This window comes from Daktulosphaira vitifoliae, unplaced genomic scaffold (genome assembly GCF_025091365.1).
Source record: "Daktulosphaira vitifoliae isolate Bord-2020 unplaced genomic scaffold, ASM2509136v1 Scaffold_1, whole genome shotgun sequence".
In the NCBI taxonomy this organism is placed as follows: domain Eukaryota; kingdom Metazoa; phylum Arthropoda; class Insecta; order Hemiptera; family Phylloxeridae; genus Daktulosphaira; species Daktulosphaira vitifoliae.
Window position 1 is genome coordinate 76,966,896 of NW_026099572.1, and position 24,684 is coordinate 76,991,579.

The 24,684-nt window shown below is 25.9% G+C and overlaps 3 protein-coding genes across 4 annotated transcripts; 1 reads left to right on the plus strand and 2 right to left on the minus strand.

Moving 5' to 3' along the window:
* Positions 1–626: 626 nt before the first annotated feature.
* On the minus strand, positions 627–1,639 carry LOC126909694 (mediator of RNA polymerase II transcription subunit 11-like). Its single transcript, XM_050692130.1, has one exon. It carries the CDS (start codon positions 1,303–1,305, stop codon positions 928–930), a length of 378 nt encoding a protein of 125 aa, XP_050548087.1. The 5' UTR covers positions 1,306–1,639; the 3' UTR covers positions 627–927.
* A 3,657-nt stretch (positions 1,640–5,296) lies between these two features.
* Positions 5,297–9,804, minus strand: LOC126909599 (N-lysine methyltransferase KMT5A). Of its 2 annotated transcripts, XM_050692039.1 has the most exons (8): positions 9,393–9,478; positions 8,050–8,134; positions 7,830–7,977; positions 7,137–7,206; positions 7,005–7,062; positions 6,778–6,943; positions 6,496–6,686; positions 5,297–6,009 (listed from the first exon to the last, which is right to left on the minus strand). In XM_050692039.1, exons 4-8 carry the CDS (start codon positions 7,168–7,170, stop codon positions 5,799–5,801), a joined length of 660 nt encoding a protein of 219 aa, XP_050547996.1. In that variant the 5' UTR covers positions 7,171–7,206; positions 7,830–7,977; positions 8,050–8,134; positions 9,393–9,478; the 3' UTR covers positions 5,297–5,798. The 2 variants fall into 2 exon arrangements, with proteins under 2 accessions (XP_050547996.1, XP_050547992.1); XM_050692035.1 differs by lacking the exons at positions 7,830–7,977; positions 8,050–8,134 and adding an exon at positions 9,541–9,804.
* A 578-nt stretch (positions 9,805–10,382) lies between these two features.
* On the plus strand, positions 10,383–23,797 carry LOC126909400 (protein strawberry notch). Its single transcript, XM_050691823.1, has 24 exons — positions 10,383–10,734; positions 10,835–10,922; positions 11,213–11,350; positions 11,627–11,791; positions 11,859–12,097; positions 12,183–12,276; positions 12,347–12,732; positions 12,843–13,004; positions 13,112–13,353; positions 15,406–15,559; positions 15,620–15,780; positions 15,865–15,984; positions 17,131–17,297; positions 17,356–17,547; positions 17,612–17,874; positions 17,941–18,040; positions 19,849–20,126; positions 20,205–20,376; positions 20,435–20,659; positions 20,718–20,905; positions 21,683–21,814; positions 21,874–21,995; positions 22,054–22,247; positions 22,994–23,797. The coding sequence occupies exons 1-24, from the start codon at positions 10,732–10,734 to the stop codon at positions 23,077–23,079; spliced, it is 4,071 nt and encodes a 1,356-aa protein (XP_050547780.1). The 5' UTR covers positions 10,383–10,731; the 3' UTR covers positions 23,080–23,797.
* Positions 23,798–24,684: the final 887 nt, after the last annotated feature.

Sequence of the window (24,684 nt, forward strand, 5' to 3'; positions counted from 1 at the left end):
GTATAAACTTGTTTGAAGACCTATGATGACAATTGTGTTTAAATGGTTATTTAAACCATTAATTTTCCTTTTTGAAATATTTGACGGTTAATATGATTACATAGTTTTGGTTAATAACTAAGTGCGATTATAATACTATGCTTAATTTTTTTGTATAATGGCTGATGATTGACCTAAGTGAAATCAATTTTAAAATGATTAAGTACCCTCCTCAAATGAAAAATATACATTTTTAAAACAAATTATATTGTTGGTAAGAGGTAAATAATAACTATAGATCCAAACTCTCGCCTAGCAAACAGAGCTGTCTATAACTGAGCCTTGAACTTGTAACAGCCTCTAACAAGCCAATTGTTATAGTTTTGTATTATAACAATTAATATCCCTATTCAATCAAAAATAGTGAATATAAAGCTATATTTTGAGAAGATAGCTGATACTTCTCGGCTTCTGAAGTCAAATTTTTGGGTCATTATATGAAACAACCTATTATCACACCATTAATTATTATATAATTGTCAAAAAGGCAATATAGTTTTGTATATATATTATGACAAGGGAAACTTTATTACAATAATTAAAGTAAGGAATAGAATAAGTTCTTTTAATAAACTAGAATTTATAAGTTTGCTAAAATCAAATTTATTTATAGATTACAATCCTTACTCTATTATGTATTTTAATAACATACATGTTACCTACACTATATACTTACTTCACTTAATATTGTTAAAGGCCTAAACTTTTCATTTAATACTTATCTAATAATTGTTATAAAAATTCATTATTTATCAACAATGAATATTTACAAATTGACTTAAAATTGGTAGATAATTATGTACAAGTATCAAAAATTTTAATGACAACTAAAAAATATATAAATATAAATCAGAAAAGTATATTTAAACAGTACATCAAAATTATATTTTATGAAGTTGACATATTTCCTTTTGTTTGATCTTGTTCTTGCATATATTTAACTTTAGATCGCTCGAGCTCTTTTACTCTACTGCGAGCATGCTCTAATCGATGCCAAGCCATTTGCAATACTTTTTGAGATGCATAACCGCTGTTTTCATAAGGTTGTCCAGTTGATACTTGAGTGAGGTAATTTATTTGATCCGTAAGTTTGGATTCAACACTTCCCAAGCTTTTTAGAAATTGATGAGATTGATTTTCTACTTGTTTAAGACTAGACTTTTCTTTACTGAGTTCTAATAATGCTTGACCTGCACTTTGCAAACAAGTTATTATGTCTTTTTCTATGAGTTCTAAAGCTTGTATCCTTTCCATAGGGGCAGCCATAGTGATATATTATGAATAAACTCAATAAATTTTAATTTTTAAAAATTTAAGTATTTAAAGCGTTGAATTAGTTTTCATACCTTTAAATATAATGTAAATCGTTATTAATATTCTCACATCAATTTGCGTTTAGTAATAATATTGATGACCGATTGATACAATAATAATACTTTTTTCCCGAGAAAAATTCAAGAGTTGAAATCTACAATACTGATATATTTATTATTTAAATTCGATAACACTTAAAATACTTAATTCTATTTTCAATATTTTACCTATTGAATTATTACTATGCATAGCCGTAACGCAAAATTTCCTTATGTTATCACAAACGCGAATAGATTGGTGGTTTTTCATGGAATATTAGACGATATGAGCATAAACCACTTTTCTTAGGGAGTGCCATGATTGTAAAGTCTATATTATAACAGTGCATACCATAGTCGAAAATATAACATATTATCAACAGTATTTTAGTCCAATAATATTTCACTCGTTGTACTTTAAACGAATTCTATACTTTTCGATTAAAATTCAATTCGTCTTTAATATATTAATGACGCAAAATACACATCTATAATATTTAAGCTGAAAACTGTATTTATTTTATATTTTAATTTTACTTTAACCTATAATGTTAAATTAGACAAATTTATATATATATTTAAAATAGTTTTGGATTTTACGATTTCACTAGAAAAAAGCTTCATGGTAACTTTTTTGATGGTCAACTTGCAGTTACTCGTCTTCTATCTTTTTACTTATTATTATTATTTTTTATTAAATATTTGGTTTTACTGTCTTCTGAACAGCATTAAAAGAGGGAGATGATTGAAGCTTTCGGTCAGGGAACCGCTTTTTTTTGACACCTCGCCATAAACGTAATAAGGAGTTAAGTTATCTCAGTTAACGAAATTCCTAAAAAATTACATATGTTGTGTTTTTAGGATGAGGAGAAAAAATAATTAGCATCTTCAAAAATGTTATCATAGGTGCCTATAGAAATCTCCAGAAAGAGTTATAAATAAAATATTTTTGTGTATTATTTATTAAATTAAATATCTATAAATTTAATAAATAATTACAAGCCTACATATTATTTTACAATACACAACGATGCTCATAATTCTAGCATTCAAAATTTAATTTAATAAATTCTAATTTTTTTTTTTTTAATTAAAAAAATATTTGGAAAAATTGTATAATAAACACAATTCTAAAAATTGATCAAGCAAACAGTCAAGGATAAAGAACTGAACTCTTTGTCAACTTTAGGGACACCCAAGAATAGTATATGGTTTAAAAATATGTATACAAATTCATATATCATACAAAATTACGTTTTTTTATAAAGTTAATAAATGAGAAGTTGTAATCTTCTTCTTCTTCTTCCTCGCCTTAATCCCAACTTCTTGGAGCTGGCCACCCTTTATCCTAAACTTCCACTTGACACAATCTTATACATCATTTACGCTCATATCAGCCATCTTCATATCACATTCAATTACATCTCTCCATCTTTTTTTGGTCTTTCTCTACCTCTTCTTCCTTCAACATTCATTTCTATAACTGTTCTTACAGCTTCCGATTCTTCTATCCTCATAACATGACCAAACTATCTAAGCCTATTTTCTCTCATCTTATCCAGGACGATTGACACTACACCTATACTCCCTCTTATATGCTCGTTCCTTATTCTATCTTTTCTAGTCACTTCACTCATCCATCTAAGTATTCTCATCTCTGCTACACTCATTTTGTGCTCTCCTTTCTTGTTAACCGCCCAACACTCTGAACCATACATCATAGCTGGCCTTATTACAGTCTTGTAGAATTTACCTTTCGGCCTCATTGGAATTTTTTTATCGCATAAGATGCCCAGACGCTTTTCTCCACTTCAACCACCCGCACTTAATTCTATGTCTTACATCCTTGTCAATACCACCGCTCTTTTGCACAACTGATCCTAAATACTTAAAACTCTCCACCTCTCTAATCACGTCCTCGCCTATTGTCACTGGTCTACTTATTTCACCTACCCCGTGTTCTCTTTAATCAAACTCGTACTCTATATACTCTGTCTTACTCCTACTTATTCTTAAACCATTTTCTTCAAGAGCTGATCTCCACACCTCTAGTCTTTGATTAATTTCCTCCCTATTAACACTATATCGTCAACAAATAACATGCACTATGGCACCTCTCTTTGTATTTCTCTAGTAATTTCATCTATCACTATAGAGAATAAGTAAGGGCTTAAAGCAGAACTTTGGTGCACTCCTACCCTTACCCGAAAACCTTCCGATACTCCTTCTACGCTTTTTACCCTAGTACAAGTGCCATCATACATATCCTCTATTATATTAATGTACCTTTTCGGGACTCCTTTTCTCATTAATGCCCACTTTAAAACCTCTCTCGGTACTCTGTCATACGCATTCTCAAAATCTATAAATACCATTCACAGCTTTTTCTTCTTTTCCTAAACTTTTCTCTTAGTTGCCTCACACAAAACACAGGCTCTATTGTTGACTTACCAGGCATAAATCCAAACTGGTTTTTAAATGCCGATGTCTCATTTCTTATTCTCTTATCTATTACCTTTTCCTAAATTTTCACACTATGACTCATAAGCTTTATGCCTCTATAATTTCCACACTCCTGTATGTCTTCTTTACCTTTAAATATCGGCACTATAATACTATTCCTCCATTCATTTGATATTTTCCCTTTTAATAAGATTTTATTTTTATTTTTTACATCATCACTCGAGGAGAGTACCTTATTATCAACACTATTTATACACCTTATATAATGATAATCTTTAAACCTTTTCTCTCTTATTTTGGCAAGTCTATAAATTTCTTTCTCGCCTTCCTTTGTTTCTAGCCTATCATACCTCTTAAACTTTGCTTTACTTACTGCACACTTGGCTTCTATGCACAAGCGTTTATACTCCATCCAGTCTTCTCCTTTTGCTATACTTTGAATTGCTTTTTCTTACTTTCTATGATTTTTTGAATATTCTCATCCCACCACCAGCTTTCCTCGTTTCCTGGCATTCTACTCTTATTCTCACCAACAATCTAGCAAATCTATTCCACACATCATTTATGTCTCTCTCGACATTCCATACCGTCCTCTCTTTTACCGTCTTTACTAACTCTTTTTCATTTTCCTCTTTCAATTTCCACCACCGGATCTTCGATTTTCCCCCTGTATTTCTTCTATTTTCGTTTATTCTTTTTACGGTACACCACAACTCCATTACCATCAGTCTATGTTGTGTAGTTACACTCTCGCCTGGTATAACTTTACAATCTTTTACTCGCTTTACGCCCTCTCTTCCACATAAAATAATCGATCTGTGATCTTTTCCTCCCACTCTTATATGTTATATAATGTTAGATCATAAATTTATATGGTAGTATATTTACATTAGATAGTAGTAAAAAGAAATTTAAAAAAATAATCAGGTTTTTATACCAAGTTGACAATATGATTTATTATTGTAGTTATTAGATGAGTTCAATAATTATTATTATCAATACAAAAATTTCCTTATTATTAAAAAGAAAAACTTCCATTTTAAAAATTTTATTTTATTTATATCATGCATTTAATAAAGAAAAATTATATATAAAAATGAAACATTCAGTCTCAAGAAAAAAAAAAAAAAATTAATAAAACCATAAAACAATTTTATATTAACATAGACAGTCTTTAAATATTTTAAGCTAAATATAATTAAAATTACAATATATAATGAAAAATAATTTATAAGAAATAATAAAAAATGTTTAGACCGAAAAAAATTAGTTTTTCGTTTTTAAACAATAAATGTTATTAAATTTAAAATTAGTAATCAAATAACAATGTAAAGTTGACTAACTTAGATTACATTAACAAATTAACTAACACTTAATAAAGAAAACAAATTAATTAAGATACACAAATAATTTTACAAATTATGTACATAAGTTATTTTAAATACTTAATCAGACACAAATAATGAACAATTGATTAAAAATGTTTAGTATCAAAATTTTTAACTTAAACCCTGGTTATTCTAATGATACATTCTAATATGTTTATAACTAATAGTTATGTAGCTGGGGTAAAATTGTCGGTGAGAAGGACAGAATTACTCTGTTACTAATCAAAATTCAAAATTTCCGTATCAGAAATAATCTGCCCTCCAAACAGACAAATATATAGTTTGTAGCTCTAGTAGATTGATAAGAGTAATTAATTGAGAACACTCAAATTAATTTTTTAATTAAAAACAAAAAATCAACTTAACTATTACCACTTTTATAAAAATATAATTCAAAGTAATTAAAAATATGCATATTAATTTTTTATTTGTGAGATTTATTTAAGTAAAATTTATACAAAATTATTTTATAGGCAGTGTAGTTGTAGTTTAAAATACTAATTCCATTATGTTGATGATAGTAATGATAATAAAATAGTTAGATACAGTACAATAGTCAACAAGCAAGCCATGGGTGATTTAATAAAGATTCTTTACTGCGATCACCATAGTCATAAGTCAGTTCTTCACCTTGTTTTATGTCATTTTTAGCAACTAAAATAATTTTAGGTATTCCAGACAGAACTACAATTTTTGGTCCCAAATTACCAAATCTTGAATGGTTTACCAAACGTCCAAGTCTTTTACTCTCGGCAGTAGCATCAATACTAAAATTTAAATTTACCAACTTTACAAATATTTTTTTCAAGTAATATTAAATATTAGAAATAAAAGGTTTTAGAGTATATATTAAGTTTATAAGTACTTTATTAAAGCATTAGCTAAATTTTTAATCTAAAAATGTTTATATCACTCATGCTATTCATATTTTAGCACTTTTACTTGTTATACATGTTGTATAGAATGTAAATATTCAATAAATCTTTCTTTAAATAAAAAATAAGTCTATTCAAATTAAGTTGTTCAAAGGAGTAAATATTTCTCAAAATTAATTTAAATAATATCCAAAAATCCATTTAATTTTGATTTAAGGCTTATCCCCAATTTCAATTTACTTTTTCCATTGAATATTATTTCCAATTTGATACATACATTCTAAATATTTCAAGAGAAGTAATTTGGCCCTGCCATACTTCAAATATAATATTATTTCTATTATAACAATTTAAAATAACTTTAAATTACACACTCACCAGTAATGAATTGAACCATACTTAAAATAATACATATAACAACCAGTAGTAGGATCTTGAGAATATAAAATTTCTCTATTACGAGCTTCTTGAATGGTAACTAATTCACCAGCATATTCAACAACAAATTCTCCCCTAAAGAAATCTCGACCAGCTATTATACCACGACCCTTATCAGGAAATAAAGTTACCTAAATGAAATTAAACAAAAATATATAAATATCATATAAATTGAATTCAATTTAGTAATTGACTAAAAAAAAGTTGAATAATTTTTTTCACTTTTAAATCATCCTCATTTTCAGATATAATTGCTTTTTCTAAAGCTCTTTGCTTTTCTTCATTGACAATATTTTTTGTTTTTCGAGCACTTCGCCGAATTGGAAAGAATGCCGTAACTTTTTGTTGTTTATTATTGGTCGGGTCATTAATATGTTTTACATTCAAACTATTAACATATACATATAGTTAATTCCAACACCGGAATTTTTTTTAAATATTTAAATTACCTTATTTTATGGTGGCTACTATTTAATTTAGATGGTGGTGATTGGTTAACATCTACTTCTACAACAAAATTAAAGAAAGTAATTGAATTGATTTAAATAAATTAAGTTAATTTTAGATAAAAAGAAAATTACTAGAGTTATAAGTTGTATCAGATATTAATGGCATATCTCTACTCACATCTTCAACAAATTTTACTTTAGGCTGAAAAAAATAATAGTTATTGACAATGATTTATATGATTTGAAATAAAAAATAAGGAAATTTAATATTGAAACCATGTAATGTCCTTTTTATTTAAATAGTGTAAAATTATTTAGCTATACTTAGTGGTAATTAAATTAAAAAAATCTTTGTTTTTATTATATACAATTTTTTCTTTAAGATCTATAGTATATAGATATTAAACATTGATTACTTTTAAATATAAAACTTTTTTATAGGAATAGAAAACAATTTATTTATTTGAAAAATTTGTGGTCGACTATCCAACTATTAAACTTTTATTAGAATGAACTTCATTTGTTACTAAAAATTTCATGTAGAAAATATTTAATAATTAAACAGTACTTTAATTAACAAATTAAAATATATAAATAAATTCATTACAAATTATTATTCAAGAAGATTGAAGAGGTATGTAAATAAATTAAAGTTTCATAACTAAGTTATAAAAAAATTACATAACTTTTAAATAAGATACTTTTTAGAAAGTACTTAAAAAATAATTATTTTATAAATTGAAATTATATTTAAAAAGTTAGCCAATAAAACTTTTTTCTTAGTTTTTTATCCTTAAAGTTAAAACATTTATTAAAATTCTATACCTTTTTATAATTTTGGATTCGATATATTACATTTTAGAGATTTCTTAGTGTTTAAAAGCTTTGATAAAAAATAGCTTTTATTATTTATTATTTTTTTTTTAAATTTTTGGTACAATGACACTTGCATAATTATTGTTAATATGACAATCTATAAAAAAAATCATATTTTTTATTAATGATACTGCTAATAACAATTAATTTTAATTAAATTTATAATTACTCAGGATTTATTCATGATAGTATTCATTAGCTTGTTTCCAAATTTATCATTGAATCGTGAACTTCTTCATAATTTTAGAATTGGGCTAAGAAGTTAATAATATTTCATATTGTTAACTCCATTCTTTATGGAGTAACTCCATATAGAATTAGTTATACTATGTTGATTTATAAACTTTTATGGTATTTACTCACACTATTATAAAATGATTTTACTGAAATGGACAAATTTATTGAGCCAAAAGGTTTTTTTTTATAAATTAACATATTTTTTAATTGAATGGTGTTTGTAAACACTATTTTCTTTAAATAGAAAAAATGAACTTATTTAATAAGATAATATACAACGTATTATTATTTAAGTAATATTCATACATAAATAATAATTACGCAGATTTTAAGGACTTCTAAAGAAAAAGACTACATTAAATTTCTAGTAACAAATTTAGTTGGTATAAAAATATTAAATGAAAAAAATTGCAAAAATATATAAAAATTGGAGAAAATAAACTTTATTTTTTTAACTTTTATACAAGTTTTTTTATATGTATATTCAAAGTCTAAATTATTCATAAAAACTAAAATCACATTTTTGTTTATAGAAAATTGTATGTATGTATAACTGATTTTTGACTGAAAAGGTTTAAAACTAGCATAACATAAGTAAAAATGAATATTGAATAATTTTAAATTGATTAAAATAAGATAATAATAACACTAATAAATTAACCTTTTTAACAAAACATGGTTTCAATTTAGAAATAATCCACTTAAAATAAAGGTGTAATTGAAAACACTGAATCATTTTATGCTAAAGAAAATTATACATTATATTAAATTTTAGTAAAATGAAAATCATAAGAAAATAAAAAATTGCCTATATTTATTTTTGTTTTTGAATATAAGTTCATTGCTATACATCGATAGTTTAGGATGTGTTATTTAAAGGTCATCAATAAGGCTTATAAAAATCATATTAATTTTGAGAAAATAAAAAAAGTTATTTCACTGAAATATAAATTTTTAATATGCCTCATTCTCTTACCAAATTCTTAATAAGAACACACTGAATTTAGCATTAAATAAAAAACTAATTCAGCTAAAACCTGAAAATAGTTTTTTAAACATAAAACATTATATTAGAAAAATGTTTTTGGTATTCAACTGATTGCTTCTTTAACCTTATTAAAATAGAACAAATATTATTTGTATACACATTCAAGAAAATTTTTAGTAATATTTTAAAGAAAAACATTCTATAATAATTTAAAATATGATCCTAAAATTTTGATTAATATTTTAAAATCAAAATAATTATACAATCATAAATAATAAAAAAATTACTTTTTCAGTACAGTATTTCTTTATAGAAGCTTGAGGAGACCGGAAGAATTGGTTAATATTTTGACTTGTTACACGCTTTGTTATTTCTAATTAAATAATAAATAAATATGAAACAATGAAATAAACTTAAAAAGAATTAGAAACTTACTTTTAACCATTATGATTGTTTGAAATAGATAGTCAACAGAATAAGTATTTAAAAAGTTAAAAACTAATGGTCCGGAATTTCTTAAAACTTAATTGATATAATTTGGTAAGGAGTGAATAGTAATCGAACCAAAATAAAGTTGTGTAAATATCACTAGTTCTAATAATGAAATAAAAAAAATATGAATAGCTATAAATCTGAGACTATTTAAACACAATCATAAGGGCAATGGCACTGATGGCAATGTTACAAACAAACAATTATCTTGAATTATGAGTGAACCAAACGCCATAATGTGAATTCATTGGTCGAATGAGCGTTATCATTTTTTCGGTTAATTTTATCATGACGCCAACTTTGAAAACCAAAAGTGGTAGTCTCTATAGTTTTATTTTTGGTTGGTTTTATGGTTCGATGTTTAAAAGTTTATTAGAATTGTCCTCAAAAAGCCTCTTGATATTTAATTACTCATGAATAAATTAAGAAATGGAGTAGAAATTATTCTAGTAGATTTTAGGGGTCAATATATTTTTTCTTCAATAATTTAGTTTTATAATACATTCCAAGAATTTTATCTTATTTTTTTCTTATTTCTTAGCAGTTTTTTTCTTATTTTTTAATTTTGATCTGTGAAAAAATATGGCGGAATAATAACGAATCAGATAAATGCATACTGTTTTTAAAACTATTAGCCAAGCGTTGCCCAATTAGTAATTAGAAGTGATACGGCTTTTTTATCTATATCAGATTTTTAAAATCCTATCTAAAAAACGGCGCTAGTGAGTTATGTGTAAGTGAGTAGAGATTCGCAGTGCCTGGCAGCCTGCGTTGTTTTTCTCTTTCCGGCAAAACTATTGTATTGATTCTAACCTGTATTCTTTTGTCCTGACAAAATTACTGAGAGTATTTTTTTCCCGGGACTGAAAATTTATAAACAACGATTTTTACGTAAAAGTTTTTTTGCCTTTTCAAAATTGACAGTACATTCATCCCCGAGTTACTTGTTGTTAAGTTAAAGTACTGCTGCATTCAGGGCGGTTCCACCAATAAGCTTGCAGCCGGATTTTTTTATTATGATCCACCGAAATTAATCAATACCGCTGTCGCCGATTCGCGAAAATTGTATTCTGGCCACATTTAGAACGCCAGTAACCCTTCCGTGATACATAGGAAGAGCACTTCTAATCTGAAATGGTTTGTAATTACATAGTCTTTCAATTTTAAATAATTATAGTGTTATAGTCGATAGTTTTAATATTCAAACTTCCATAGTGCATTAATAATTCTATTTCAGGCTTCCAGTGATATCAAGGTAGAAAAAAATCCTGATTCAGGCAGTGATTTTGATGATGATGATGATCCAGATAAAATTGAAGTCCCAGGTATAATTTTGAAATATGTAAAACTTATATATTATTTGAGGAGGCTTTGATCAATATAATAAAGTATATTAAAGTATGACCAATTTTAGTTTGGGTTTAATTATTAAGGGTATATTTCTGTTTTATGATTGTTTTTTGTTTTAATTTATCATTGTTTGAAATAATTTTGAGAATTTAAAGAATCAATGATTTTTCATAGAAAACATTTTTTTTTGTGTAATTAAAATTTTATCTATTAGTCAGTTTTAAATAAAATTACATTTGGAATTATAACTTTTTTTAAAATTTAGGCGGCGGAAAAGATTTAGCAACAGCAGCAAACATAAAATCATCTTTTAAGGATGAAAAACCATCTAGTACTAGTATTAATACTAATAATTTAAGCAAGCCATTGGAATCTACATATAAAGTGAATTCTAACAATATGGGCAAGTATAAAAGTTCTATTCTGTTATATAAAAATACAATGTTTTTCATCTCTAAGTAAGACTAATTTTATCCAACTGAATAATTGTATATTATTTTAATAACTTTGTGATTACGTATTTTAATATTATGTATTATTTTATACTAACAGATTAATACAGTAATATGTAGTGTACTCTAATTTATTTTATTCTACCACTAGTTGAAATAGATTTTAAAAATTTTAATTTTAAATTCTTGAATATTCATAATGAAATAATGAGTAATATTTAACTTAGGTTATTCAAAAGTAATGGGTGGTATGTCAAACAATTGGATGGGTTCAATGATGAATAATCCTTTTGTAAATATGGCGCAAGGAACTTCTAATATGATGTTTGCACAAAACATGCCTTATCCAGGAATGATTCCTCCAAGTATAAATCCAAATCAGTTTTTACAAGGTATTAGTTAAGAACTTAATAATTATTTTGCATAAATTAAATAATTATATTTTTTTCATCAATTTAGGCATGGGAGGAGGTGGAGGAATGATGGACGCAAATGCAGCAACTAATTTTTTATATCAGCTTATTAGTAGTGGTGGTAGTAATGCTGCTATGATTTCTCAACTACTGAATTCTGGAAATCCAGCTGCTAATTTATTTTTACAAAATTTATTGCAACAGCCAACATTCCCACAGCAAGGATTTCCTATGAATCCTAAAAATTTAAATCCATATTGGTATAATCAGTCAGTGAATAACAAAGTAACATATTAAAATATTAGCATTTTTTATATAGTTATTTTAAGGATAAAAGATACTAATTGAATTTTCATCCATATTTTTCTAGATGGCTAATAATCGTACTACAGAAGAAGAAGAAGACAATGAAGATGATGATATGGGAGTTGCTGAAACGTATGCAGATTATATGCCAGCTAAATGTTAATAACTTATTTAATAATTTTTTCCTAAAATTTATGTAATAATAATTAACTATTATGTGATATTTAGTGAAGCTTGGTAAAAAACATCCAGATCCTGTTGTAGAAACTGCATCTCTCTCAAGTGTAGAACCAGCTGATGTTAAATATGAATTATCTATACCTATGGATACTATTAATTCAGGATCACTTTCTGCTCTTCAGTTGGAAGCTATTACTTATACTTGTCAACAACATGAACACATTTTACCAGATGGCTCACGAGCCGGTTTTCTTATTGGTGATGGTGCTGGTGTAGGTAAAGGACGAACAATTGCAGGATTAATATATGAAAACTTTTTGAAAGGACGTAAAAAAGCCATTTGGGTTTCCGTATCAAATGATTTGAAATATGATGCTGAACGAGATTTAGAAGATATTGGAACAAAAAATATCAAAGTTTACTCTTTAAATAAGGTTTGTTTATTTTTATTTTATCCAAAGAAATATATATTCTTTTATATATATTTATATATATATATATATATATAATATATATTTCTTATTGTTTTGTAATTTTAATATAGTTCAAATATGCCAAAATCAATAGTCCAACCAATGGAAATGTTTCTAAAGGTGTGATATTCTCTACATACTCGGCTCTTATTGGTGAGTCAAGTGGCGGAGGAAAATACAAAAGTCGTTTGAAACAAATATTAAATTGGTGTGGTGATCATTTTGATGGAGTTGTATCCTTTAAATAATAATGTTAATACTTAAGAATTTTATTTATTCATCAATAGATGTTTATTAATTTGTAATATTTTTCAATTTTTCTTAACCACAATTATTTTAGATTGTTTTTGATGAATGTCATAGAGCTAAAAATTTATGCCCTGTTGGATCAACAAAACCAACTAAAACTGGTTTAACAGTTTTAGAACTTCAAAATAAGTTACCAAAAGCAAGAGTTGTTTATGCATCAGCTACTGGTGCCTCAGAACCACGAAATATGGCTTATATGGTTCGACTTGGCATGTGGGGACAAGGAACAACATTTCCTGAATTTCTTGATTTTATTAATGCAGTTGAAAAACGGTATATACAGGGTGATTTTTTTATCATAACCCACTCAATTACTTGCAGAATAATAATAATTTAAACATTTTTTTTTTTTATTATCTTTAGTTACACATTATTCTTTAATTTTTAACTATGTAATACTTTTTAAGTTCATCCCTTATGCCTTAGAGGGGGGTCAACTTTGTTTTTTTAAATGGAAACACATATTTTTAATTTAATAAAATGTTTGAGTTTTTAATGTAATAGTAAATGGCATTTGAATTTTTAATATAACTTTATTAGCTTATTAGATATAAACATTTAAAGTTTCAAAATTTTGAGTTAATATACATGTATAATACACATGGGATTGTAAATACAGATAGCTAATTGGATTTTTATGACATTGCTGTCTCAGTCACGGATTGTTTATTATCAATTATGATTATCAATAGATATACTTTCTGTATTGTCAGTTAGTGTATTTATAAACTCATAACAATGTGCCTTACTACAATTGATAATAACAATGCTGTGTACCTGCTAATATCGATGTTATAAAAAACCAATTAGCTACCTATATTTGTAATCCCTTGTGTATTATACCTATATATTAACTCAAAAATTTGAAACTTTAAATGATTATATCTAATAAACGAATTAAGTTATATTAAAAATTCAAATGCCATTTACTATTAAATTAAAAACTCAAACATTTTATTAAATTAAAAATACGTGTTACCATTTAAAAAAACAAAGTTGACACCCTTACCAGGCATAAGGGATGAACTTAAAAAGTATTACATAGTTAATAATTCAAGAATAATGTGTAACTAAAGATAGTAATAAAAAAAAAATTTTTAATTATTATTATTCTGTAAGTAATTGAGTGGGTTATGATAAAAAAATCACTCTGTATAATTATTATTTGTTTAATATTTTAATTATGATATAAACTTAAAACAAATTATCTAACTCAGATATTAATGTTACTAGTTATTAACACAGTTATCATTATTTAAGTACTCCTAAATAGAACCCATTTACTGAATAAATAGTCAACAAAAATTATTCATTTAAGGAAAACATTTGTCTAAAGAGACCTATGTTTATTTAAACCTTATTATCCATTAATAGATACTATCTTTATCTTTATAGATTAGTTACAATGTATGGTTCAAAGTGTTGGGTGGTTAACAAGAAAGGAGAGCACAAAATGAGTGTAGCAGAGATGAGAATACTTAGATGAATGAGTGAAGTGACTAGAAAAGATAGAATAAGGAACGAGCATATAAGAGGGAGCATAGGTGTAGTGTCAATCGTGGAAAAGATGAGAGAAAATAGACTTAGATAGTTTAGTCATGTTATGAGGATAGAAGAATCGGAAGCTGTAAGAACAGTTATAGAAATGAATGTTGAAGGAAGAAGAGGTAGAGAAAGACCAAAAAAAGATGGAGAGATGTAATTGAATGTGATATGAAGATGGCTGATATGAGCGTAAATGATGTAGAAGATTGTGTCAAGTGGAAGGGTGGCCAGCTCCAAGAAGTTGGGATTAAGACGAGGAAAAGAAGAAAATCCATTTATAAATACTGCAACTATTAAAAAAAAAAATTTTACTATTACCAGTGGCTGAACATTTATTGACATATAATCACTCCATTAAAACATAAAACTAATTAAAAATGTAAATAATTACAAAAAACTTAATATAATAAGGCAATAGAAATGTTTAAAAATAAAAACAATTTAATTAATTGGGATTTCGGCCCACTGAAAAATTCATTATTAAACTAGTGTAAACTGGCAAAATGTGAAAATATTACTTAGTGATGACATCACTAGGGGTAAATAAGGGAGTTTTCTCTAGTCAGGGTGTTAGTATGTGTTTAGCGTTGGTAATGGTAACATTGTTTTCGAAATACGTATCCGTGATTTTTCAGTAATTTTTTGTGGCTTTTTGAGTTAAATATTTTTTAGTTTTCAAATTAATAATATGTTTAATATAATTTTAATTTTATTTAATTAATTAACCACAAGTGATCAATTATTATTTTTATTATCAATTTCTTCATTTATATATTTTAGCGGTGTTGGTGCTATGGAAATCGTAGCAATGGATATGAAACTTAGAGGAATGTATATTGCAAGACAACTGAGTTTTCATGGTGTTACCTTTAAAATTGAAGAAGTTCCTTTGTCACCAGAATTCACAAATGTTTATGACAGTGCAGTGAAACTGGTAAATTTATTGAAGTTCTAAACAACTTTTGGATAATTTTTATAAATTTTAATATTTTAGTGGGTTGACGCAATGCATATGTTTCAAGAAGCAGCTGAACTAATTGATGCAGAAAATCGCATGAGAAAAACTATGTGGGGACAATTTTGGTCTTCTCATCAAAGGTTTTTTAAGTATTTATGTATTGCTGCTAAAGTGAAGCATGCAGTTGAAGTAGCAAGGTTTGTTTTAGAATTTTGTATAACAATAATTATTAAATAGTCAATTATTGACTTTTTTGTTATAATTATATATTATATATTCAGAGAAGCAATAAAACATGGAAAATGTGTTATAATTGGCTTACAATCTACTGGAGAAGCGCGTACACTTGAACAGCTTGAAAAAGATGATGGCGAATTAACTGATTTTGTTTCTACAGCAAAGTATGATACAATTCTAAATTATTTTATATTTATTGTGCTTACACATATATTCATATAATATTAAGCATTAATCAGAGTTTGAATTTTATTTAAAAATCTGAACATTAGTATGTTATTAAATTTAGTCAAAATAAATTAGTTTAGGGTATTTCAAAATTTGAATATGTAGTATTGAACTACATAAGCTTTCTACGTAGTCTTTTGAAAAACTTAGTATTATACAGGTTTTAAAAAAGTAAGGAAATAGGTTAATTACAAAAAATAAGAACAATAGAGATTTTCCGTACTTATTGAACACATTCTGTGTATATAGGTTGATTAGTTAACTATGTCTCGCGTTATATCTTTAAAAATACAAGTGTTATAAACAATTTTTTTTAACCATTATAGATCTTTAATGAGATGTTTCATAAGAAAATTTAAATTTCTACCACCATCCCCCTTATGCTTATAACTTGTATCAACTTCATATTTTTAAATGGCAACCCTATTTTTTTTTTTTACACCATTAGATTTAGTTAAATAAAAAAAATATTTTATTTTATTTAATATAAGGCGCTCTACGGCTCTAAATTGATAAGTGCTACCAGTTTTATAAATTAATATACCAAGCTTACCTTAGTTATTCTGACTATGTGTGTTGACACAGTAAACTGGTAGCTCGTATCCTACATAAAATAATAATGTGACCGTGTTGGAAAAACTACTGAATTTTTTCATCAAATATCATAAATTTTAAAGTAGCGTATCTTGTTTAAAACTCATAATTTTTTTTTTTTTTTTTGACATACAAAAATATATATAAATAATATGGGTTGCCATTTGAAAATATAAAGTTGATACAAGTTCTAAGTTCAAAAAATGTTTAATTTTTTTTTATTCTGTAAGTAATTGAGTGGGTATAGTTAAAAAAATCGACCCTGTGTGTATATACATAAATTTAATATTATTGATAAAGTAGTCTATTAATATTATTATCCAGATAAATAATAAATTTTAAGTACCTGAATATTACCTCATTAAATAATTTATAGCAGTATTTCCATTAAGTATATTTTATGAAAATTTAATCATGTTATATTATTATGTATGCAAATTCTTAAAATTTTGATAACATGAAAAAAAATTTAAATTTTATTTTTATAGGGGTGTTTTACAATCATTAGTTGAGAAACATTTTCCTGCGCCTGATCGCAGTCGAATAAAAAAATTACTGGGAAGTGTAGGTATTGAGTTAAAACAATCAAAACCACAGAATGGTGATTCTTTAGGACCCAGCAGCTCGAAAGGCATCGGTGAAAAAAGAAAATCAGGTATAAATTGTTTAATTTAAAGTTAATTACATTTATTTTCCTTTATACTAATTTATAGGTCGTCAAGCTAACTCTAGACCTAACAAAAGAACTAAAGAATCTAGTGAATCGGAATCAAAATCAGATAATGACGATTCAGATTTTAAGATGGAATCAGAGTCTGAATCAGAAATTAGTGAAGAACATAGTGAAGATTCTGAGGCCAGTAGTGATTTTAATCCATTCAATGAAGATGAGTCTGATAGTGATGGTATTATTATAATTATTAAAATAATCAAGAATTTTGAACTAAAATAATTGATTAAATTTTTTAGAACCTTGGGTTGGTGCTGGTAGAGCAAAAAAACGTAAAATTAAAACCCCTGCACAGAAAAAACCAACAACAAAAGATAAAATTCATCAAATAGTTCTTAAATCGAGTATGTCTAATAATAGTCAACATAAAGATGCAATTGATCGCGCGTGTAGTATGAAAGAAGAATTAATTGAAAGGATTGAGAGACTAGGTGATAAATTACCACCAAATACCCTTGATCAGCTGATTGATGAATTAGGTGGACCAGAAAATGTTGCTGAAGTATGTACACATTATAATAATATGCATCTTGATGACATTAAATTATAGTACATATATATAAAATAGATGACAGGAAGAAAAGGTAGAGTTGTACAAACTGATGGAGGAATTCAATATGAGTCAAGATCTGAAGCAGATGCACCTTTAGAAACTCTAAATGTTATAGGTATATAAAAATGCCTTCATTTAAAAATTATTTAAGTAAGAAAGTTATATTTAAGAAGTTGTTAAAGAGGTGAGCAAAAGGTACCCATGTAAGACCTGTAGGTCCATTTTATGCATCTCCCTTAAGTTGTGTTAGATTTTGAAAACTATTAAAAAAAATTGTTCTAATAAATTTTCATTTATCTGTATATAAAATAATGTTATCAAAAGTTTTTTGAATATATACACGATTATTCATTAAGGATAAAAGACTCATTTTTTTGGTAACTTGATATTTAAAAATTTTTATAATGAAAGAAACTGTTATTTAAAAAACTACAATAATATGTAATTAAATATACATATTTTATTTCATCCTTTCAAGGATAAAAAACATCAGCTTTAATTTTTAGTTTTATGACATCAAAAAAAGATTTTCAAAAACATTTGTTCTTATTATTTTTTTTTTGTCCATTGGACCATTCATCTATTTAGCATTTTAATACATGTAGTAGGTATGTAGTGTAGGTGGAATGTACTTTCACTAGATCGAGCTGGACATACTATTTATTTAAAGCTGAACAGATGAACAATCCATTAAATAAAAAAAATTATGAGAACTAACTTTATTGAAATTTTTTAATCATTTATCTAAAAATAGGGCTTCCCATAAAAGAAAATTAAAGTGTAGGTTACCTTGAAGGAATGAAAACAAAATATTATTTAAAATTGCATAATATTATAGTTTTTTTAAACAAACAATATTTTCCTTTATGAAAATTTTAAAATTCAATAGTTTTCAAGAAAAATGGTGTTTTATCCTAATGAATCACCTTGCATATATTTTTTAAACAATTATTTTGAAACAAATTTAAAGAGATCAATTATTACACTAAGTATAGTGTTACTTATTTATATTAAATATTGTAATGTTAGTATTAAATATAACAATATAAAATTTTTTAACACGCTTATATTAGTTTCATCTGTATATATGTATATTTGTTTGTAACTCTCCACATGCCACGTGTTATTATTCTTGCGTATCCCACCGTCTATGGCCTTGAGACTAGACTGTCGTAATGTATAATTTTATTTTTGGTTTTCGTACTCATACACGCGTGTCATCAATATTATATATATAAACAAATTTTTATTGTTTATTATGAGATATAAACATTTAAAGGTTCAATTTTTTTTTGAGTTAATATACATGTATAATACATAAGGTATTACAAATATAGGTAGCTAATTGGTTTTTTTATAACAATATTCGCAGGTATATAGCCTTTATTATCAATAGTAGTAAGACACAGTTGTGAGTTTATAAATACACTAACTGCCAATACAGATATTACATTTATTGATAGTCATAATTGACAATAAACACACCGTGACTGTGACAACAATGTCATAAAAAACTAAAAAGTGAAAAATAAATATAGTTTAAAAAATTAAAAAAACACTCTTTTAAAGCACATTGAACTAAAAAGTTAAAAATAATTTTTAAAATAAGCTTAAAACAATAATGAACAAAAAATACTAGTATTATTGTGAAAAAAAGCGTGGGTCCTTTGTGCTGTATTTTCTTATATTGAGCTCCTGACTCCTTTTTTTTTACAATATTACTAGTATTTTTTATTCGTTATTGTTTTAAGTTTATTTTAAAAATTTAACTTTTTAGTTTGATGTGCTTTAAAATCGTGTTTTTTAGTTTTTTAAACTATATTTATTTCTGTTAATGATTTTTTATTTTTATTTTCTTATTTATAGTGTTATTTAATATTTTTACATTCCTATATTATTCTTATACTTTTTTGTACTTATTAGAAAAGCAAAGGTTTATGGATGGAGAAAAAGATGTAGCTATTATATCTGAAGCTGCAAGTTCTGGTATATCATTACAAAGTGATCGAAGAGCTCGCAATCAACGACGAAGAGTTCATATTACTTTAGAACTTCCCTGGAGTGCAGATCGAGCTATTCAACAATTTGGGCGTTCACATCGGTCTAATCAAGTTAATGCACCAGAATATATTTTCCTTATATCAGATTTAGCTGGCGAACGACGTTTTGCATCCATTGTAGCTAAAAGATTAGAAAGTTTGGTATGTTTTTTTTTTCATGTTGAACATTAACTAAATAAAATTAGTGCTTATTAAAGTATTGAGGTTACTCTTTTTTAGGGAGCTCTAACTCATGGTGACAGAAGAGCTACAGAAACACGTGATTTATCTAAATTTAATATTGATAACAAGTATGGTCGCGCTGCTTTAGAAACAACCATGAAAACTATTATTGGCTATGAAAGTCCCATTGTACCGCCTCCTAGTGATTATAAAGGAAATTTCTTTGAAGGTTAAACTGATGAGGTTCAAAATTAGTTGCTTCTATTTAATTTTTTCTTCCTAAATAGATGTTGGTGGTGCACTTGTTGGTGTTGGTTTAATAATCAACAATGAAACCAGCCCCGGAAACTTAACCTTAGATAAAGATTACAATAATATAAGCAAGTTCCTAAATCGAATATTGGGTATGCCTGTTGAACTTCAAAATAGACTGTTTAAATATTTTACTGATGTTTTGCATCATATCATCACACAAGCTAAAAAATCTGGTCGTTTTGATCTTGGAATTTTAGGTATATAAATTATTGTTGTATAAAAAAATCCCAGATATTTATTGTTTGTATTTGTTAGATCTGGGGACGGCTGGAGAGAATGTTAAAAGAGTAAAATTATATTCATTTCTTCGTAAACATGCCACTGGTCAAGCCACAACTGAACTTCATATTGTTCATGTAGAAAGAGGTATGAGTTGGGATGAAGCCGTGGAAAGATCTACTGAGGCAAAAGGAAGCAATGAAGGATTTTATCTGTCACATCAAGTGAGTTGGTTTTATCATTGAATGAATTGTTTGGTAATTTTTAATAAAATCAATTTTTATTTAGTTAATATTTAGATATTAAAAATTTTTTGTAGGTCATCATATAAAATTGTACCGAACTAGTTGTAAACAAAAAGATTTACAAATAATTAGGAGGTTGTGTGATAAGGGTCCTTATCATCATTTTGTAATTAAGATTCTTATTCCTTTATATCTTATAACATTTCAAAAATTTTAGTATCAATTTAATCTTAAATTATGTTGTATAACATCAAATAAACATCTTAATAATATTTATAAAATTCTATCTGGGGTTGATTTTAACATAAATAATTGAAACTAATTTCTATATGAAACAACTTGTATGAACCCTATGTTGTCTTCAATCTTTTTTTGTAGTTGAAATAATAATGCATTTAAAAACACCATTAATTGCCGCAAGTTAAGATAATTTTAAAATGTCAAATGATAGGTGTTTTTTTTTTTTTATTGTTTTAATTTTAAATTTATGTATTATATATTTTAATTGTAAAATATTTTCATTTCCAAGTAGGGACCTTCAATTTTACTTTTACAATTAAAAGTGTAAAAATAATTTTTAATTGTCTAAAATTAAAAAATATTAACTAATGGCTACCATGATAACACATCTCTATATCATATCATTGGCAACTCCTTGAAGAGTTTCAAAGAATGCATTGTTTTATTTTATGTAATTTAAGTTAATAAGTATTTTACTATTTAATAATGATAACCTACTGATAACAATTATTTTAGATCAGAAACAACAAAAGCACTGCAGTACTTGCAATAATGGCCGATAACAATTCTAACAAGAAATCTGAAAATACTAAAACTCTTAAAAAAGATATTATGTTTATGCTATTCCGCCCAAATACTGGATTACAAGTAATTATGTTTAATATTTCTTTTAAACATGTATTCATTTTTATAATTAAAATTTATAGTTGAGACAAGAATCGTTAAGTGAACTAGAAAAAAAATACTATAAAGTAGGAACTGATAAAGCAGAAAAACATTGGAAAGAACAGTATGAATCTTCAGAAAATGTTTGCTCGCATGCTTATTGGTAAATTATATTATTTTTGTACATAAATGTGTGATTAGTATGTTTTTTTTTTTTTTAGGCGTGGTAATTGTAAACTTGTGACTGTTGGTCAGGACTGTGAAGTAGGTTTAAGACGTAGGACCTATAATGTTCTTTCTGGGTCAGTTTTAAGTGTTTGGAGTCGAATAGAAAATGTTCTTTTAGCTCGCACAGGCTCTCATCATAAAATGCAAGTAGTAAGATTAAAGACTGCAGAAGGTGTCAAGATAGTCGGTGAGTTCTTTATTTAAAATATGTTTATATACATAGTGTTCAGTAAGTAAGGAAACAGGTCATTGTTACAAATGATGAGAACCATAGAAACATGTTTTCTTATTTACTTAACTCTGTATATGTAGAATAAAACGGATGAAACTTTTTGTTTTAATTTTTTTTTCAAAAAGTATATTTTAAAAGAAAAATATATATACGATTATCTTCACATTGTTGTAATAATATACATTAAGATCTCTATTTAAAAACCACTAATCAATATAGCTGATGTGAGCATAAATTATGTGGGAGATTGTGTCGAGTAGAAGTTTAGGATAAGGGTGGCCAGCTCCAAGTAGTTGGGATTAAGGCAAGGAAAAAGAAGAAGACAACTGAGAAGATAACCTTTTAAAAAATGATATCAAATATAGATTTAAATTGTTGTAACCTTAAAACTTTATTTTAAAGGAATACATCCCTCACAATAGCAGATTTTGACATTTTTTTGAGAAGTTATAAGAATATGTATCTGAGTCTTACTCTACATATTAAATAATGTAAAAATATTGGTATCTGGGTGGTTCATACCCCCTCTTAAATCTGCCATTGATCCCATTTAATATATTTAAATATAATTTAATAATATGATTATTAAATACTATTAATAACTCACATTTTATTTGTAATTCAAATTATAGTATACATTTTGTAAAATTAATTTTAATTTATTATTATGACATTTTGGCTGATTTCAATTAAAATTATAGGTACATTAATACCAAAATCATGTGTTGAAGCACTCAAACAAGACTTAAGTTCTGATGCTGAAAAAACTGAAGAAATAATTACATAAATTAATTAAAGAAGTTGTGCTTTTATGTCTAATTTTACAGTTAATATACTTTAACATATGTGAAATTAACATGGTCAAAATCAAGGATGAATAACATTCCTTTACCATATTAATTTTGAAATTTTTAGATTTCTTTTAAATGATATTTTTGATTTTGTACATCTTTGTATATCATATTTCTAAGTTGACTATTTATGAAAAAGTTGACCTGAGAAAATTTTATTTATATAACTTGTATTTATAATTATTATAACTAAAAAACTTGGTCATCCTTTTTGGAATTATATTTCCTATTGTTTATGTATATGTGTATATATATATATATGTAAACATAAAATTTTGTTCCCTGTATATGTGATTATGTTTCTACTAAGTTTATTATTTATTTTACTTTTGTAGTCTATTTTCTTTAACCTAGTCTTTTTTTGTATCTTTATTTCTTAGCGCAATAATATTCTACTTAAAGGATTCTGACTAAAAACCATTTAATTTTCTGTAAAAATATAAGTAGATGTTTTAATTGTACAAATTTGAACAAAATTTTATTTGAGTTGGTTTTCATTTTTATTGATATACTATGAAAAAAAAATTCACCTATTTTTCTATAGTGTGCTGAATGAATTGATGTTCTATTGATTTATAATATAAATAAGTGTATTCATATTATTAACACAAAAAGAAATTTATTGTTTTAATTATAAGAATACTTAGTTTATAATTGTAATATTCATTTTTAAAAATTGCAATACAATGAAATGATTTAACTGTTCTTTAATTGCACACGTGTAAATTTAAAAATTCATATGAATTTACAAATTTAAAGAAATTTGTTTAGTCAAATATTTTTTAAGGTTTAAACTAACACATTAAAGTTTGTATGTTTCTTACAAAATGTTTCTGTTTTAAAAAATGATGTTCTGTACACTTTTACTGAATTTAGGACAATCTATTAAAATGTATCTTGATAACGGTGATGCTAATGAATAACGCTTACATTTTTCAAATAGTGATAAATTATACATAACTTATTTTTAAATAGGTTAGTTTATAGTTATCTCGGTGCACTAAGCTTTTTCATTTTGGAGTATGTTATATTTTATATAGTTTACCTCTATAACCTACACATGGAATTATAATTTAAATTTTTATTAATGTACAAGAATTATACCAAGTTTTTTAAGTCTAATTGACTGATTAAATATTAAGCTTTTGTAAAAATGACTTATAAATAAGTATTTTAATAACTTAATTGATTAGCATTTACTTATAACTGTCAGAATGTGTTTAAATTCTTTAATCATATTTCAATTCAGTGTAAATTTGTATAGATCATTGTGGCTATGGGTCGTATTTTTTTTTAAATTCATTAAAGACCAATTTTTCATTATGTTATGAATGAGAGCAACAAAAATTGTGTAGATATCTGCAATGGATTAGGGATTGTCTGATTACTTTTCTATTAAGCCATAATGCAACACTATTCTATTAATTAAACAGGTTAAATAAATTTAATCTATGTAATGCTGTATATGTAATCTATTATTAATTACTGAAAGTAATTAATTAAGAAAATAACTGAAAGTGTGATTAAAAATAGATTTTTCG